The sequence below is a fragment of the Pseudorca crassidens genome, chromosome 1, assembly GCF_039906515.1.
Source record: "Pseudorca crassidens isolate mPseCra1 chromosome 1, mPseCra1.hap1, whole genome shotgun sequence".
In the NCBI taxonomy this organism is placed as follows: domain Eukaryota; kingdom Metazoa; phylum Chordata; class Mammalia; order Artiodactyla; family Delphinidae; genus Pseudorca; species Pseudorca crassidens.
In genome coordinates, this window is record NC_090296.1 from 195,742,371 (window position 1) to 195,761,388 (window position 19,018).

At 44.3% G+C, this 19,018-nt stretch overlaps 2 protein-coding genes across 14 annotated transcripts in view; one reads left to right on the forward strand and one right to left on the reverse strand.

Moving 5' to 3' along the window:
* The window catches only part of ZEB1 (zinc finger E-box binding homeobox 1), a 192,700-nt gene extending 185,481 nt beyond the window's left edge, over positions 1–7,219 (reverse strand). For 8 of the 11 annotated variants that reach the window (XM_067704954.1, XM_067704902.1, XM_067704936.1 and 5 more), the window contains exon 1: positions 7,106–7,219. In XM_067704954.1, the coding sequence (XP_067561055.1) occupies positions 7,106–7,163 (58 nt within the window). In that variant the 5' untranslated portion in view covers positions 7,164–7,219. Of the gene's footprint in view, positions 1–4,703; positions 4,947–5,021; positions 5,598–7,105 lie in introns of those variants that run through there. The other 3 variants (XM_067704963.1, XM_067704918.1, XM_067704908.1) reach the window with 3 other exon arrangements.
* The window catches only part of LOC137206212 (uncharacterized), a 192,995-nt gene continuing 179,821 nt past the window's right edge, over positions 5,845–19,018 (forward strand). The window contains exon 1 of one of the 3 annotated variants that reach the window (XM_067704980.1): positions 5,845–6,102. In XM_067704980.1, coding sequence (XP_067561081.1) covers positions 5,858–6,102 — 245 coding nt within the window. In that variant the 5' untranslated portion in view covers positions 5,845–5,857. Of the gene's footprint in view, positions 6,226–7,299; positions 7,506–19,018 lie in introns of those variants that run through there. The other 2 variants (XR_010934537.1, XR_010934538.1) reach the window with 2 other exon arrangements.

Here is a 19,018-nt window from a genome sequence, read left to right on the forward strand (position 1 = left end):
ATTTTACTACCCACTATTCCACGCGTCACCACTGCCCCTTCTCAAAACACACGTTATAGTCTCGTATGGAGTTTCTACTTGAAGGCCCTAAATTTCAGCTTACCTATATCAATTTTCAGATTAAAAATGATGAGTCCCTAAAAGCCCTTCCATATTAAAAATGTAAGATTCCAAGAGAATGATGAATTTTTTAATCAACAAACTGGTCCCCTTGAGCATTTAATAAAAAACCAAGCATTCAATTAGATCTGTGGATTAAATGGATATAAAGACATTAAAAATAAGGGAAATTAGACTATATTGTGGCTTGGTGACCATGAATAGTAACTGAGGTATCTAAAAATTAGTGGTGTCACATTTTATAAAAAGAGAATTGATATCACAATATTTAAAATATCTCAAAAAAGCTGGAATTAGAATATACCTAAAATCTTGAAACTGGAACATTTTAAAAGAGAAAAGAGATGTCTTGCAATATTTTTACAATACAATAATAAACATGAGAAACTGACATCATTCCCATATTTATCTTCATTCACACTGAAGTTTAAATATGGATGGGGAAGGGGAGGGGGAAGGGGAGGGGGAATTAAGAGGTCACGAAACATCTGTTCCTAGTAATTCCAGCACAGATGCAGTTGTTGCAGCAAAATCGAGGATGAAGGTCCTCCAGGCTGCCCTGCTATGAGGTCTTCCACCAACAGCTACAGAGCAGACCCCAAACGCTGCACATCAAGTCCCAGGAACACAGAGTTGGCTGTGGGAGAAAAATGTATGTGTGCAAGGACGATTAACTGCACTCCCTGTGTCTCCAGAGCACCTGTACTAAATAACAAGGAAACGGCTGACGAAATGACCGAGAGGAAAACAACTTCTTAGAGAATGAAAAATAAGAATCTAATAAAACGTTTCACAGCTTGGACTTGAATTCCGCTTTTCTGGCTGTTCCTTCTGGACTCTTTGGATTTATCTGCACCGAAGTGATATACTCCAAAATACGTTTTAACAAAATCAATGAAGTGAGTTGTAAAAATTAAATTTTTTTCTCTGAACACAATCCACAGGCAAACTTTACTCATTAGAGAGCACCGTGCTCTTGAAGTATGTTGCCGAACTTCCAAGAAACTCCGTTTCAGGTTAACAAGCAGTATAACCCATCCCATCACGTGCACAGCATACTGAAAAACTGTATTTGGTAAAATCCGCGTCCTAAGAATGCTTCCTTTGCAGATACAATTCTTCAAACGCTGTCCCATAGAGATGTCTGTCAAAGGGTACAAACTTCCAATTATAACACGAATAAACTCCGGGGAACTGATGCACAGCACGAGGACACTAGTTAACAGAACTGTATGCTGTATGTGAACGCTGCTATGAGAGTAGTTTTAATGTTCTCACCATGGCGACAACAGAGTGTAATTACGTGAGGTGAAGGGTGTGTTAACTAACCTTATCGTGGCAAACGTGCAATATACACATGTATCAAATCATCACACTGTACACCTTAAACTTACACAATGTTGTACGCCTATTACATCTCAATAAAGTTGGAAAAACTTAGAAAAAAAGCCACTGTCCCATCCAAAGGAAAGATTATTTCCTATAGCAATGCTTGTATAACAGATCACATTTAATTTTAACCAGGGTTGCTACAGAACTTTTCCTACTATGTGTATATCCATTTATTTTCTACTTTTAATATAACTAGTTTAATGATCATTTAGCTAGTTATAGGCACAACATACAGCCTTTTAAAAAGTATTTAAAAATACATTTTATTATATTTCCTAATCAGGGTATCTTTCTAACTTAAAATATTTTACTTCTCTTTCAACAATGAACTTTTGTTTTATTTAGCTTATAGCTCTATTTGAGATGGACATACATTTCCCCCTTAAATTAGTGATCATACTGCAAGGATTAAGAAACCTTTTTCAGTCCTAAATACTATTTCTACCATTTCACCAAGTCCTCTAACCTCTCATTGCACTTTCGCACACCAATGTGTATCTTCTTCTGACATCTGCATGACTTTTCTTCTCCTCCATTGCAATTCACTACAGGTAGTTAAGAGTAGCTAACGATATAATTCCACGATATTGCATCTGTGTTTACATCTGGCTCTAATCACATGCTTAGTAGTGATTTATACAGGGGAAAGCAAAAAAGGAGGGGAAAAAAACACAACTATGAGAAACAAGTTGTTATTTTAAATGTATCATTCCCAACTTGATATAACTTTCTCACCACAGGCTTCAAAGTTACTGAAATTGCAAACATAGGGTATGGCATTTCAAAAACACTGGATATAAGAAAGAAAAAAAAGTACTAACCAAATATTTCATATGCTTTTATGCTAGGATCATTTTAACAAGTGATTGGTACCTTCAATTTGTAAGATAGTTTAAGTTTTGCTCCATGCTACAACTGTATATGTCATGGCTCTGTGGTAAAGTTCCTCAGTTCATAAAAAAAATAAGTTGATAGTAACCAAACTTATTCACTACTGAACTCTAGGAATTAGAACACCACACTCAAGAACTGTGTCAGGAAATGTAAAACTATATTTACACACACACACACACAAACACACACTCTCTCTCTCTTGAAGAACTATGACACCCTAAAATGAGAAATTCACACAGGTTTACCTGATAATTCACATAATTCCTACTTATTTCAAGATAAAGAGTATTACTGTTGCATTATGGTACTGGTGTTGGTGCATTTACAGAAATACCATTAAAAAAATATTTAGGTAAAAATACCTAAAAAACATTAGGGAAGTAAATACTTCTAACATTTGACCTAATGAAAGGCTTCTAAAAGTTTACAGTAACATTAACATAATTATATAGACACAGGCCAAAAAGACATAACTAAATACATTAAACCTCATGGAATATAAGTTACAATACCAATCTATATTTGCTGAAAAGAATTCTTTGAAAACAAGCACACAATAATTAGTAAACTACAGAGACTCTTAAATGCATTTAAAACTTCAAAACAAGTTTCATTCCTTAATTTATAATTGGTAAATTTAAAATTTATACACTACCTGATTCTGAATCTTAATCAGAAGCGGAAGGAAAAGATAAAAATCGCTAACATCTGAGTGACCGCTGTTAAATACCTTCTTCAGTAGTTGTCTGCCAACCCATGTATAGTTTTAAGTCTATCTAAGTTATGAAAAAATAATTATACAATATCACCAATTAATTTCAAATTTTCTTACCATATCCAACCATTTACATTTTTTAATGTCTAAAAATATATATTTCCAGGGATCTTACCATGAATGAAAAAGGAGATTAAAAAATATAGTAAGAATGCAAAACAAATACGGACCGATCATTACATATTCTTCTCTAAACCTAACAACATAAAACTTTCTTTAAAACAGCAGTAATACAACTGGTCTACAGCAAGACTAAATTGACAGCAATCTCAGCTGCAAGATTTAAAAAGACCAAATTTATACAACTGTTCAAGCTAAAACAATCCTACTTCTTTCCAGTCCTAGCAGACTAGAAAATGCTTTTGCCTAATTTACCCAGGGCTAGTTTTAAATAAGGGTAAGACCCGGAATTATACTGAAGGTCCCTATCAAAGCAGAGGTCCCAAATCAACAGGAGATAGACAGATTTATGGTATACTACACCAATAATAATTTTTGTTAGCATCCTCTACTGGTGGTTTCCAAAGACAGCAAGTAGAAATGCAAATGACAGAAGATATGTACCTGCCAGTCCATCTAGAGTGAATTAATCAGTATATGGTCATTAGCAGCTAGAGTACATTTCTCAAATAGATAAATAAATAAGTAACCACAAAGAGTAGAAGTGGAAAATGAGAAGGCAGATTTTTAAAATACAGCAAACAAAGCATTACATTATAAACGGTAAAAAAAAAAAAAAAATCAATTTAAACCACTAACATCATCACCATAGAGTTACTACGTAAGGTTTCAGGCTTTGGCCAAACCTTGCTCAACTGTTTTACCCCTGTCAAGTTACATTACTTGATGCTCCCATTAACATCCTACTCTGCAGATATATTCCAGAAAGGAAATTAAAATGTTTTACTGAAGGCTTAGCAGAAAATCTGCATGCCTTATTTTAAAATGAACAAAAAATTATTTACATATAAATTACAGTATAAAGTATCTCTATGACCACCTCCCACTGTATACATCATTTATTCCTTCATTAAAAAGATTTAAGAGTTAACATTTTCCAAGCGATTCTCTCCAATAAACAACTGCAACTTAAATATGACTGCGTTGCTAAGAAATCTTAACCAGCACCTATCATGAGGTTTCACAACACAATGGCATACAACTTCATTTTTAATTTGCAAATCATGAGGCTTAATCAAATAGCGTGGCTGTAATAATCAGCAATGGATGAAATGCATCTGAGAACAAAAAGAAATACAAGGACAGAGCCAACACTGATGAAAATGGAAGATACCTGTAGTAGCACAGTGCTATCTGAAACACCTTTTGTTTTCTGAGAGTGATGCACACTGCAGACGAGACATTTTGTGCTAAACAGCCCCAAATCTGTTTCTCTAATAGTAAACACAAAGGAAAAACACTGACAGCAAGCGCGGTAAATAAATCGCTCCCTTGAGAATGAAAGCAGCAGACTGGAGGGGCTGACACGCGCAGGGGAAAACTAAACACCATCTTTTTCTACCTGCGCAAGTTGCCATTTGCTGCAGCCGTCCAGCAGCTCTCTTTCCTCCTGATTTCAAGTACCTTTCGGGATCGCTTTTTCCCCCTAAGTCAGCTGTTGATATGCCTTATGGGTGTAATATTCGTATCACAGGATCTTTAGGAGGAAAATCCATCCTTTCCTGCTCAGGTAAACATGTTTACAGCAGCTGCACAGACGCTGGGTGGTTCAGACTCACATGTCACACACATGTCGTCAGCAACAAGAAAAGCCCCTTTCTCTGGCGACGAACATTTTAAATAAGGTAAAACGCGAACAGCCCTTTCCAAACCAACTTACCTTTCATAAAGCCACAGCAGCAACAGCTCGATATAGCACACACACTATTTGACGCTAAAACAGGAAATTAAAATTGCAATAGCCTGTGCTCCGCTGCGGCCGTAACAAGTCATCTCTCCACAATGAGGACGCCCAGTATTAGTTATCGATCATAACTAACGGAGGTCTTTAAAATACAAACGTGTATTTGGATAACTAACACAGTTCATGAAAGCGGTGATTCTAATGTCGACTCGAATATATTAAAATTACGTTTACGATTGGAAGGAAACATCTTGAAACCGCCTAAAACCTTCGTATCTGCTTCGAGACAGGAAATCCCACACAAAATCTGAAATTGCCAGGAAAGGTTACAAAACCTCGCGTTTCGCATCCCAGAGGGGAGGGAGAAAAGGGGCCCAGGCGTGGGGGTGGGGCGAGCGCCGGGTAGTTCTGACTTAAACCCGCATTTCCTCATTTTCTGGCGGACACGGCGATCCCATTTCAGGCGCCTTTATTTCCCGACTCTCAGAAACTCGTTTTAAAAATAACGCAGGAACCCACACGAGCCCCTCGGTCCGCTAGGTCCGTGCAATTCCTTATATAGACTCGGCCTCAGCCGGCGGCAGGGCCGTTGCCGCCCATTATTCTCCAAACAGGTACCGGGCGGGCGGGGGCCGCGCTCCAGCCTCGGCCCTGTCGCCGCAGGAACTGTCCAGACAATACCCACCAGCAGACGTTCGTTGCCGAGCGGTGGGCGGGCGGGCGGGCACAGCGGCGCCCGAGATAAGCAGACATGCAGTCAACTTACACCGTCTCTCCCAACTGCAAAAGGCGACTGTGCAAACCACCACCACATGTTCGGGGCTCGCGCTCGCTCTCTCGTCATTATTGTTATTTTTCTAAACTCTCACGCCAGGCAGGGCGGGTGTGCGTCCCCGGCGCAACGGCACTCATCAGTAAACACCGCGGCCCGCAGCGCAGGCAGCGGCGCCCCGCGTCCGTCGGTCCGGCCGCCCCTCCCCCACCCTCCTTCCACCCGAGACCCGGAGCGCCGTCCAAGCTCCGTTCGCCGGCTTCACGCCCCGCGCGTCCGGCCCAGGTAACAACTTCCCCAAACCGAAAGAGCACAAGGGAGGCGCACGCTCGGCACCCCATCCCGGCGCGGAGGAGGCGTCCTCCCGGGCGGGGACCTGTCTGCGGTGCTTCCCGGTCCCGAGACCAGGTAACAACTCCGCAAACCCGCCGGCCCCCGCGGCTCCCGCGGCCGCAGCTCCGCGCCCGCCCCGCCCGCCCGCGCCCCCGCCGGCTCCCCGCGGGACGCGGACCGCGCTCGGGGCGCGGCGGCGGCCGCGGGCGCGGGAGAGGAAAGGCGCTTAGGCACCCGCGTCCCGCGCCGCGAAGCCCCGTCCCGCGCCGAGCGCGCCTCGCCGGCCGGTCCCAACTTTACCGCCGCCGGCCCAGCCCGTCCGCGCGCTCCGCGCCGCCCGCGCACACGCGCGCACGGACGACACGCAGCCCGCGGCCGCCGCTCCCGCCGCCGCCCGCCCGGCCGAGCCGCGGGGCCCGAGCGCCGGCGCCGGCGGGGCTGGGGCGCGCGGAAGCCACTCTACACAGGCAGCGCCGGGCACAAGTTAGTTCCTCGGCTCCGGGGCCTCGGCGCCGCGGGGACGAAACGCCGAGGGCGCCGAGGAGGAGGGGAGGGGGGCGCCGAGGGGCACAAGAGTGGGGAAAAGTGCGGAAAGAAGCAACAGCCGCTCCCCCGGAGCCCAGAAAAGTGGACGCCGTGTCCCGGCCGCCCGCCTGCGCCGGGGATGCGGCGGCGGCGGCTAACGGTCCAGCGAGGCGGCAGGGGCGGCGGGAGCCGCTAGGCGGAGAGACCAGGTAAGAGACATAACGGTTCAGGGAGAGCGGGCGGCCGCGGCGCGGCTCCCGAGGCGGCGGCCCGGAGGGGGGCAGAGAGCACTACTTTCTACTTTCCCACTCCACTTGGCCCGTCCCTACCCGGCCGCCCCCAGCCCGGCTCGCCCCCCTCGCCCCCGGGGGCGCCCCAGCCGCCCGGCTCCCCCTGACTCCGCCGCTCCCCGGTCCGCTCCGCCACTCACCGTTATTGCGCCGCGGGTTCGCCTGCTTTCTGCGCTTACACCTGGGGCCATCCGCCATGATCCTCTCGCTTGTGTCTAAATGCTCGAGTCACCTCCTCCCCCTCCCTCCCTCCCCCTTCCCCCCCGCCCCTCCGCCTCCACCCCTCCCCCCTCCCCACCGCACCTGGTTTACGACACTCGCGGCTTTACGACATCACCTTCCTTACACCTAGAGCCGCTCGCTCTACGGCCGGAACCTTGTTGCTAGGGAGAGGACGGTTTGCGGCCGCTGGGGGAGCGGCCGAGTTTGCATTGAGGGGCGAGGGAGAAGTTTCCCCCAGGTGTCGCGGGTTGGGGGCGGGGGCGATGGGGATCGGTGCGGACGTGGTCCGAAGGGCGACTGGCCGTCGGAGTGAGAAAGGTAAAGTAGGAGGCTCTGAACCGGCCACACCCGCCGCGGCCGCCAGGGGCACGATCGGGTCTGGCTGATTCTCCCCGGGATCCGGTGTCCTCGGAGCTGCCCCCGGAGTCGCCGGAGCGACCTGTCCTCCCTCCTCCTCACGGGGGGCTCACGCACCCCGGGCCGCCCGGGGACGCCCCGGGATCGGGGCAGGCAGGTCCGGGGAGCGGAGAGGGGCTAGTTCGGGACACGCGGTGCCAGGGGAGAGGCCACCTGACCCCCGCACGTCTGCCTCTCTGCCCCTCCTCGGACGCACGGTTTTCCCCCGCGCGACCCGGGATGGGAAGTGACTTCAACGAGATAGAAGTCCAGCTGGAGCGACGGAGGGGCGAGGAGTTCCGCTTGCGAGCCACCTCGGCGGTAACGCGGCCTGAGTAATGCCCACGCTGGCCTGTCTCACTTCCTCCTCCGCGCCGGGCGCTCACCTGCTGTCACCTCGGCCGCCCCCGCCCCCGGCCGGCCAGATCCGAGGCTTCCAGACTTAGAGCTGAGGTTATCGACAGGCCGCGATTTAGTACCTAGACGGGCAGCTGTGGCTGCGAAGGACCTTCCGGCAAGAAACGAGGGCCGGCGGGGGCGGTCTTGGGGGCAGAGCGGTTGCGATCTTCTCTGAGTTCTTTGTACAAGTTCGGGGACTTCTGAAGGGCCACGTAGATAACACCACAAATACCAAGAAAGTCAGGTCTTAAGTGCTCGGTAGGGACTTAGCTTTCCCCTCCTCCCCGCCTTCAAATGAGGAAATGTCTTTGGGACCAACCTTACGGAATAAATGAGCCGGGCTGCACTTCGAATCGTGCAGTTCCAAGTGAACACGGTAAGAGATGACAGAGAAATTGAGGAGACCGGAGCGTGACGAAGTATGAGAAACAACCCAGTCACCTAGCACAGTGCTGTCACAGTAGGTGCTCAATAAATTCATGCCTATAATTTCTGCCGTGCCTATGGCTGGACTTTTTTTATTATGTTAATCTTCTAAACACTCTCCAGACTTTTAGAAGATTCATTAATAATCTCTTCACACCTTTCAACTGAAATTTACAGCTGAAGTCTGGTAATTTAAAATTAGAAAGTTTAATCCTGAATATAGATGAAAATTCTCTCCCACGTTTGCTGTGGCATTTTGAGAAGTGAATGCATTATTTATTGGTGCGTGAAATGTGACTGTAAATATCCTTTGCTATACATTATGTCTATATGTCTGCTCCCTTCCTCAAGGCCACAACTAGAATTATCCGTCTTAATGATCATCTTAAGTACAGGCAGCCCTGCCTTTCCTCAGCACCACGTTAATTGGCCTTGTACATGTGAGGACCAGAACCATGTGGGTGCTTTGCTTGGTTCAGGTGGTGCTTTTTCCCGACCCTCTTAAGAGCTGTGTGATGTTCAGTTTCCTTCTGCATCAGCTTGTAGACTGTATCCTTTGCTGGCATCTCCCCGCCCCCCCACCCCAGCACACAGGCAGGCACACACGCACAGCTTTTTACAGCTACCCTAATTTCCAGTCCGAAAGGAAAAAACAGAACAAAACAAAACTTTCTAACTCTAGTGCACGTTCACGTACTTTTAAACTTAGAAAGTGTCCAACGTCTTTCTGAGGTGCCTGTCCTGACCCCCCGACTAGGCTTTCTTCGTTGTTCATCCTTACCTTGAAGTCAGAGAGACCAAGTCAAGCGATAAGCCAAGTGGAAGTCATCTTCCTTACTTTAGTGGTTACTGGTTTAGTTAGTTTGGGCCAGACTATTCAACTTCTTGCGGACAGGTACCTTTTTTGCGTTTTGTTTTTGTTTGTTCATTTCTGTGCCCTTAGCACTTAGCAGAGTACCTAGTCACAGAGCAGATGCTTGGTAGGTAAATATTTCTTTTAAAAGTGAGTATCGTTGACTTTTTCTGAATCTCTTCTTGGCTCTAACATAAGGGTTGTTTATCTGCCTTCATCACATTAGTTCTTAGGAGCAGTTGAAATCATGAATGTGAAAGCCATTTTCTGTCGTTTATATTCTGCCTTATTTTGAGGCTAATTGCTCTTGATTTTAGATTCTCCATAATCATTTCTCCCAAATGATTAATCCCGATCACTTCTGGTTTTTAAATATGCACAGGAAATATTGATGTTCCAAATTGTCTGATACAGAATTTCAATTTTGTAAAATCCTACAGTAATTAGATATAGATTATAAATTTAATATGTGGTTAATGCGCTTTATTTACTGTAATGTTCCCAAAATTATTGAACGCTAGACTGGAAAGAAAGCAGGCAAAAGTAAATCTCAAGATAGATTGCTGCTTTAAACCTGATGCGTATGTGATGGTTGCTTTCTCTCTTAAATGTAACTAAAGAATTGGAAAAAATCTTGAGAATAACTTTAGAAAAGGAATTTCTAAATAAATGTGTTAAACTTTAGGTTTATTTAGTCAATTATACCTCAATTAAAAAAATTAGGCTTACTTTATTCAAACATGGTGGGGATACTAGAGTTTAGCATGTGTGCTGTATTGTTGTTGGTTTTTAGTAATCGTAGTGTCATGGTACAATATGTATTCAATATGTGCCCCTAGCTCTAATGCCACTGAAGTGGTAACACTGCTTCCAGGGAGTGCTGGGATTGCACATGTTGAAGGAGAGGTAGACTGCTAAAACTGAATTCCTGTAATCTTTTCTAAATTCACAGGGAAAATGTAAATGGGTAGAACATTTTCAATATTGAGTTTTTTCTATAAATTTTTCATAAACCCCTTGCACCTGCTGTTTGCGTTTCATGTAAGATTCATGTATCAGCTAGGATAAAATTTGACATAAAATTATTTTAAGTTTAAAATGTACATACTGCACAGTGTTCCACGTGGAGCATATGATTTCCGTGTACCTCACTTCCTGAACACATTTGAGAAGTAGAACATAATGTGATTCTATAATCTTTGTTAAAGTAAGAAATCGGTTATTTTCACGGCAAGTTAATATATGTATTTCATGAAATAAGTTGACTTCGCTAACTTGTCAGGCTTTAATCTTAAAGTCTTGAGACATGTTGTCCATCAAAGGACAGCATGGAGAAGCCCCTGGAGAGCGGCCCTGCAGTCCGTGCTCAGTAGTGACTCTGGGTGTACATGGGTCACCATGCGTTGCAAGAGGGCAGTTCACCAAATTCTGTGTCACCAGATCAGGAAGGAAACAAGGCTACGGGGTGGCACGGAACCAACAGTTGTCCTGAGGACCCACACATGCTTTTCTAATGAAGCCTCCCGGGAGGTAATAATAGGGACAGGTGTTTTCCCCAAACCTCCCTGTGATTTTATTATATATTGCATCACAAAACTGTTTTTCCCTCTCTGGGGAATAAGGCTCCTATTTTTAATATAAGTCCGTGAAATGTTAACCCATGGAGCTTCTAATCTGGGGGACAGTTTTTTGGGAACATGTCTAACATAGAGAGATGTTAAATATAAATAAACGTAGAGAGAGAGAGATGTTTGAAGGCTGTTAATGAACATCCGAAAAGTAAAGCTGATCTTTTCCGTAAAGTCATAGTGATTAAAACGATTGCATTCAAAGGCTGCCTCTACAGAAGATAGATTAGTTTCTGTTATTGAAATCACTTGTGAACATGAGTGGCATGTTTTTTCTTATACTTAACAACTATAGGTAGGTAATTTGTACTAGAGAAAGCAACATGCATATTTTGGATTTGAGGGAATTTTAAGAATCTACCGTGGTATCAGGGGTCTGATATCAGGTTTCTTATATTGTTTTGCTGTTTTTTCCCCTTTGTCTCAATGCATTTCTTTTCTCTGGTATCTTGGCTTATTTTTAGCAGCCGACTGGTTCTGCTGCAGAGTATTGCTATTTCTTTGACCTACAGTCCTAGCCTTCTGTATTCCACAGACCTTCAGTCATAATCATTGCCACTATTCAATCCTTTGAGTATACATGTTAAAAATATTTGCAGTCAATAACAGGTTTTAGATGTCCCACCACCGTGTTAAACTCACGTGGAAAAGTTGGCAATGAGAAACACACTGTGTTCAGACATAGCCACAACTTTAAGGCCCCTGGTCAGGCCCTTCAGAAGTTCTTTCGTCTTACGCCTCCATTTTTCTTCGCTCACTCTCTTTATCCCACTTACATTAGTAGAGCACACCTGGGCCCCTCTCTGCTCTTTCACGTTTTAATCATTCTCTTCCTCCATCTTTCTTCGTCCCAGGTCTTGCCCAGATCTGTTTGGATCGATTCCCTTTTTCTTTTTGTTCAAGGCCTTTTGAACCATCCCCACCCTGTGAAATATCAGTACTTTTCCATATTATGCTGGTTATATCCTCTGTCCCTCAAAGTCCAGTCTCTGCCTTTCTGTGCTCTGAAAGGCTGATTCCTGTGGACCACATCACCCAGGCTCCTTTGTCCTTTGGTTTCTATTTGATTTCAGCCCATTTGGAGGCATTGGCAGATGATCAGAGGAAGGAAAGAGAGAGAGGTCAGGATATTAATTTCACCTTCCCCCACACTCCCTCCTGCCTGTCTGTGGCTTTTGGCAGGCGCCTGGCTCCTCTACCTAAGGCCGTGGCTCGGGTCAGACAGTCCTGTCCCATGGCTACAGGTCTTGGCAAGTTCCAGAAACCGTGCCTTCCCTTTGTCCTTTCAGGCCTAGAGAGGGTAATGGTTTCCTCCTGCTGTGAGTCCTTGGGTACTTCATCCCTTATTGGTTCCCCTAGAGCCTGCCCACGTCCATGTAAGTAGTCTCTTCATCAAACTCTCTGCGATTTACCCTTGGGGCATGCCATCTGCTTCCTGTCAGGCCCCTGAGTAGTACACATCTAGAAATAAAATACGTTTTTAGCCTTCTTTTTTTTTATGATTAAGCATTTTTTAAAATTTTATTTATTTTTGGCTGTGTTGGGTCTTCGTTGCTGCGCGCGGGCTTTCTCTAGTTGCGACGAGCAGGGGCTACTCTTCGTTGCGGTGCACGGGCTTCTCACTGCGGTGCCTTCTCTTGTTGCGGAGCACGGGCTCTAGGCACACGGGCTCAGTAGTTGTGGCGCATGGGCTCTAGAATGCAGGCTCAGTAGTTGTGGCACACGGGCTTAGTTGCTCTGCGGCATGTGGGATCTTCCAGGACCAGGGATCGAACCTGTGTCCCCTGCGTTAGCAGGCGGATTCTTAACCCCTGCACCTTATTTCTTATTAGTCAAGAATTCTGTTTCCATCGATTACAACACTAGAGTTTGAATGTGATGTCATCACTGACAGGCATATACTCCTGTTCTAATATGTGTACATGCAAAATCTGGCAGAGCTTAGGAATGTGCCGGAGCCAATGCATCGTAATTATTCAGTTACTGGTTTTGTAATGAGGGCCCCTGCCTTGGTTGACCTAAAAGTAGGAGAGACTACTTCTATATACTTAAAGCAGTGAGTGGGAGGGCATCACAGCACTGCAGTATTAAGGTAGAGGTGGCTGGTTGTCCCCATAGGTTTCTTCCCCTTTTAATAATGGAACCCGCCACACTTGTCACGTGGCCCCTGGCATGGCCGTTGCACGTACCTCGCTGCTGCTGTGCCTCTCAGTTCTGGCCCGTGAGATGTGAGTGATGCCCTGGTTGGTGAGGTCCCTCAAGAGGGAGCGGTTCACCATTCCTCAGAACTCCTCTTCTTGCTGGCTGGGATCAGACGCGCCGACGAGCGCTCCTTCAGGTTAAGGGAGGCACAGCAGCAAGACTGAAGGAGCCCGAGTCCTTGATGGTGTGGGAGAGCATTACCAGCCCTCGACTTCTGCTGCCAGAGCCCTGTTCTGGAGAGACAAGTAAACTTCGATCTTCTTTCAGCCGCCACTGTCTTCGGTTCTGTCACATGGAGCCAAGGTTAACCTTGTCCGATGTGTTGTAGGTATTGTAGGTTAGTTTCCTGTTGCTGCTATAAAAAAAATGACCACCAACTTGGTGGCTTAAAGCAACACACACGTATTATCTTACAGCTCTGGATGTCAAGAGTCCGGAGCGGGTCCTGCTGAGCTGGAATGAAGGTTTTGGCAGGATTGGGTTTTTTCGGAAGGCTCGAGGGGAGAACCTGTTTCCCGGCGTTTTCCAGCTTCTGAGGCCGCCCACGCTCCTTGACGCCTGGGCCTCCTCCATCTTCTAGGCCATCAGCCCGGGGCCGAGCCCATCAGCCCGGGGCCGAGCCCATCCCGTGCTGCCAGCTTGCTGGCTCTCTTTCTGCTCGGCTCTTCCAAGTCTGAGGGCTTTTGTGGTTAAATTAGGTCCACCTGGATCATTCAAGGTATCGTCCATTTCAGTGTCAGCTGATAACGATTAGTGAGCTTAATCCCATAGGCAGCCTTAATGTCCCTTTGCCGTATGACCTAACATAACACACAGTCTGTGCCCAGGGGATTAGGGCATAGACATCTTTGGGGGCCACTATTCTGCCTACCGGAGCATGCAAGCTCTCAGTTTCGTGATTGAGAAACATGTTTGTATCGATTAATTTGTTCATCTTTAATTGATAAGCAGCTCTAAAGCCTTTTGCTAAGTGGTCATTACGTTTTATATAACATTGAACATTGTGCCACATGGAAGTTCTAATAGTAATTCATTGGTTCATCTATTCACCTAATATTCTAGCATTCTAATGTGACAGGCACTGTGTGGGGCTAGGAATGCCTAGTACGGTCCCTGACTTCAAGCAGCTCACAGGTCTGTGGAGGAAACACACTGACAAAGAGCCTGTTACACAAGGGTCAGGTTGGTATAGTGCACACAGGAGAGACATCTGAAGTACCCTGGAGTCAAGGAAGTCTTTCTTGAAGAAGTGATGGAATTTGTCGGGAGGAGCAGGGAAGAGTGTTAAAGGCAGAAGTGACAACAGAAGTCTCCGGATGAAGGTCCTGTGCTTTGGGGCGGGGGATGGGGGGGCAGTAGGGGGTGTGAGGAGGTGGCAAATCCCATGGAGGAACCACAGCAAATAAAACCCCGCGTGCTCCCGAAAAGGCCGCAGAGGTGGGTAGGCAGGAGCCAGATCCCGGGAAGGCGCTAAGGTTTGGGGACCTTATACTGACGAATTGTAAGCCACGGAAAGGTTTTTGTAAAATCAAGGGTGTCCACGTTATATGTGTTGATTAGTGTCGTGGGTGCCGGGCATGGGGAGCGGGTGAGCAGAGCAAGCGTCAGGGGAGCTGCAGAGGTTTCTTCCTCTGGAATAATCGGTCACTGAGGAAAAACTCAGCAAGTAAAGGTGCACGTACGAGCTGTGACGATCCAAATGAAGCACAGGTGAAAGAACATTTCCACAGCAAGTAGTGTAACCCTGCTGTGAAAAGCAATGCAAAGCATCATCACTATTGAGTATTTACATTATTAATAGAGTTGTTTCAGTTTGTACATTCTCACAGTGCTCTCACCAGCTCCCAGTACTGCAGTAGTACACGGCAGACCCTCGAAATTCTATACTAAATGAATGAATATTTTAAAAAAGGGTCTCCAATGTGTCTTTTAACACTTGCTTTTCTTCCCCAGTAGTATGTTTACTACAGCCTAATGCACAAAAGCTAACATCCTCCCCGTCCAGATTCTGCGGTCTTCCGATTACCTGACATATTTCCAGGGAGGCAGGATAGTTTTCTTTCCGTAGATTGCACATTCTCTCAGCAGTTTTCTGATACAACTTATCAGAATTCGTGGGAATTGGGCAACCAGCCCCACATAGCTAGTAATTCCCTCACACCCTTCAGAGCACTTCCTACCTACCACTGTTGTAGCATTTACTACCTTTACTGGGTGATTGACATCTCTCTCCTCCCAGCCTGAGCTTTTCATCTTTGTATTTCTGATACCTAAAGCAATGTCTGTCTAATGGGAAGTCCACTCAGTTAATTATGGAAAAGAGTGAAAGTTCCTGCCATTTGTGAATCATTCTGGTGGAGGGGTTTTGTGAAGAGCAAATGAGAATACTGTATGTGAAGTTTACATGGTACGTGGCACATGGCCAACAGTAAATGGTAGATAATACGGCAAAGGCAAATTCTTGGGCAAAGAGCAGAGTCAGATATTAAGAGCATAATCCACTAGAATTCCTACACAGTGCCTTTCTGTTCAGGATAAAAGATAAGGTGATTTTTATCCCTTAAAATGTCACTTCAGGTATAGGTGGAATGATTCTAATTAAAAGGCAGAAAGAAGAGATGATATTAACATGCTGTTTGTTTAACATTAGCTGGAATATTTGTTATATTGTCTAGAGATACTGTTGGCTCCCATTAGCTATATTATCTATGGAAAATCTATCTACACAGTAAGTGAACTTCCTTCCCTAGTATGAGTAACGCTGTTTGCAATGCAGTTAGATGACGTGTGGCACTTTTTAAAAATACAGGTTAAAAATTACGAAAGGAATGTAAAAACTCTCTTTGTTTTGTTTTCTGGTTTGTGTGTAGCAGACACCAACTCAAAGTGGCCCAAGCGAAAAAGAGAGGGATTTTTAATAAGGATGTAAGTGTGTGGGCTTTTGGCCATGGAATCCGAGAGCAGGGGGGCAGCCAGGTCTCAGGAGGGAGGAGCTGGAACACCTGTAGACCTGCAGGTGGTGTCCCTCCCTTTCTCACCTCTGCGTCTCTCTTGCATCCGATTCATTTTCTTTGCAGACCTCCTGCTGGGCACGAGGGTGGGATGGACACAGGAGAGGTCTATTACGCAAGACTTAGGGTGAAAGCAGTCATCCCTACTCCTGCACCATGTTGGGATTATTCACTTTTCACATGTAGTTTATACAGTTATAATAATGCCTAGTTTTTGCCATATTCATATATAAGAACCGTGTATAATTTAGTAGTATTATACTGTTTTCACTTAACAAACACATTTTCCCAGGTAGGCACAGAACCTTTATGCTTGAATTTTTTTTTTTTTTTACTTAACTATAACATTCCTCAAATTGATATACTATAACTTACTAAACCAGTTATATATTGTTGAACATTTACATTATTTCCAGTTTTTTTGTTTTGTGAAGAATGGACACTATTGTATGGTTTTTGATCATTTCCTAGGGAAATATTCTCAAAACTGGAATTATTTTGTCAGTGGGAATGAACACAGTTGTATCTTTTTAAACCTATTGTCAGCATGCTTTTGAAAAGGGTTGTACGAACGTATGATGCCGCTAGAAATATATAAGAATTTGTCTCACCAAGATAAAAATTTTTGAAAGTTGGTAGCTTATTCACACTGATTGGAAACATACGAATCACTCTGTGTTTTAGAATATGTATACAGGAAGACACTTAAATGGACTAAGGAAGAACATATATGACTATATAGTAAATTCCATACTGGATTGAACCATTAATAATTCCAGCCCTGGACCTTGAGACCTATTCAAGCCCTCTCATACCTAGTGTTTTTAAAATATATGTATGTTTATTCATTTGTTTATTTAAAATTCACTTATTAGTGAAAGAACACTTTGTATTTTAGATTCTAATTAAGCTTATCACTGGATTTTTAAATAAATGTCTAGTAAAATAACAGTATTTAGAATTTTTGTGAGTTTCACATTCTCACTTGCTCTTATGAAATAATCAGTTAACTGCAAGTATCCTTTTTCTATGGGATAGCAAAGGTTAGCAATTTTGGAATACTTGAAAAAGTATACTTGGCTATCAAATAAATTAGAGCAGGGGCTTCCCTGGTGGCGCAGTGGTTGAGAGTCCGCCTGCCGATGCAGGGGACACGGGTTCGTGCCCCGGTCCGGGAAGATCCCACATGCCGCGAAGCGGCTGGGCCCGTGAGCCATGGCCGCTGAGCCTGCGCGTCCGGAGCCTTTGCTCCGCAACGGGAGAGACCACAGCAGTGAGAGGCCCGCGTGCCGCAAAAAAAAAAAAAAAAAAATAGAGCGTAGTCCAAAGGAATTCCTAGGAATACTGTGCCATCACTTAAAAAGAATGAAGCAGCCGATCTGAAATTAAAGTCAGATAAAATGGCATGATAAAGGACAGCGTGAGTGGTTAGCTACCATTTATTGTATACACACAATTATACACACACACGGCTGTGTAAGCTAGAAAGATGACGATACTCAAAATCATGATAAAGTGATTCCATTAAAAGCTGTAAGGTAGTGATACAGCCAGCTCTTAGCCGTAGGCATAGCATGGTCTGACAGAACTGCAAATCACTGTTAGCCAATATTTTTACTTTTTATCCACATCTAGACTGTACAACTCTGGCCAGTTTCCCATTTTGCTGAATTTCCATGGCGAATTCTTAACTCAGGTGGTTTTTTCTTTCTCTGTCAAGATTGCCTTCATCTGGCAAAGGGAACTTAGGGAAGGAAGAACAGTTAGCAAAAGGTGGATGAACGAGTGAATGAATAAATGAATGAGATTTGAGAGTCCACACTCAGTAGTTTACTGTAGGCATAACCTTGGGCAAGTCACCTCACTTCCTTGAGCCCAAGTTCCTTCTCTGTGGGATTAAGCCTAATTTCCCTACATAAACCAAAATTCCCTACATATTCACAGGGTCTTGGTGAGTATGACGTGAGATCACGTGTGTGGACGTTATTTTGAAAACTGTTAAGACATCGAATTTTGAAGTTTTACTGTACAAACCTGTATCATTATAAAAAATTCTTCCTAAAGCCAAATATTAATGAGTTTTGAATAATTAGCTCCTTTGTATTTTATTTGAACCTCTGTAGTATTAACTCATTTCAGCAACATATACTGAGTTATTTTTAATTTCTTTCGTTTCTCTTGCTCACCCTCTAATGGAAGTGCCTTTAAACAATGAAAAGGTCAAAAACAAAATAGATGCAAAAGACAAAGTAACAAGAGGTCTGAACTAAAAAGGTGTATCAAATACTTGACGATTATGTCACAACCACCCTGATAAACTTTTGAAAACTATGTGCTTTTTATTTCTGAAGGTATTCGCAAAGGACTGGCTTTGGTTTTACGACCAGTTTTGTCTCCGAAATTGCCTGCCAGGATTTCAGCCAGCTGTCAAATGCAATTGACTTTAGTCACGTTTTTCCTTCTAGGTTACTCTATAAAGTGTTCCTACAGACCATTTTAAAAATGCCCACAAATAACACAATTATTGTTTACTCCTAACTTTGAGATTGTTTTACATTTTTGTTGTATAACTTTAGAGAATTATGTTTTTTTACCTTCAGTAGCAATATTTTAGTCATAGGTAAAGTCATTCCTATTTAAAATAGTATGGAACGCATGCACATTTGGAATCAACGTTATTCAACGTGTTTTGCTGTTACTTACAACTAGCAATTAATACCATTTTAATGTAAGCAGTTGTGGAGTTTAGTCATTTTACGTACATTGAATTAATTAGTCATTAAATAAGTATCTTTTCTCTTTAGTGGCTCAACTAATTTCCTGATTCTGCCCATCTGATATGTGCTTTTGATTGGGAAAGTCACTGACAGATATCTGTTACGGTCTTTCGGATACTGTTACAGTGATATGAAAGAT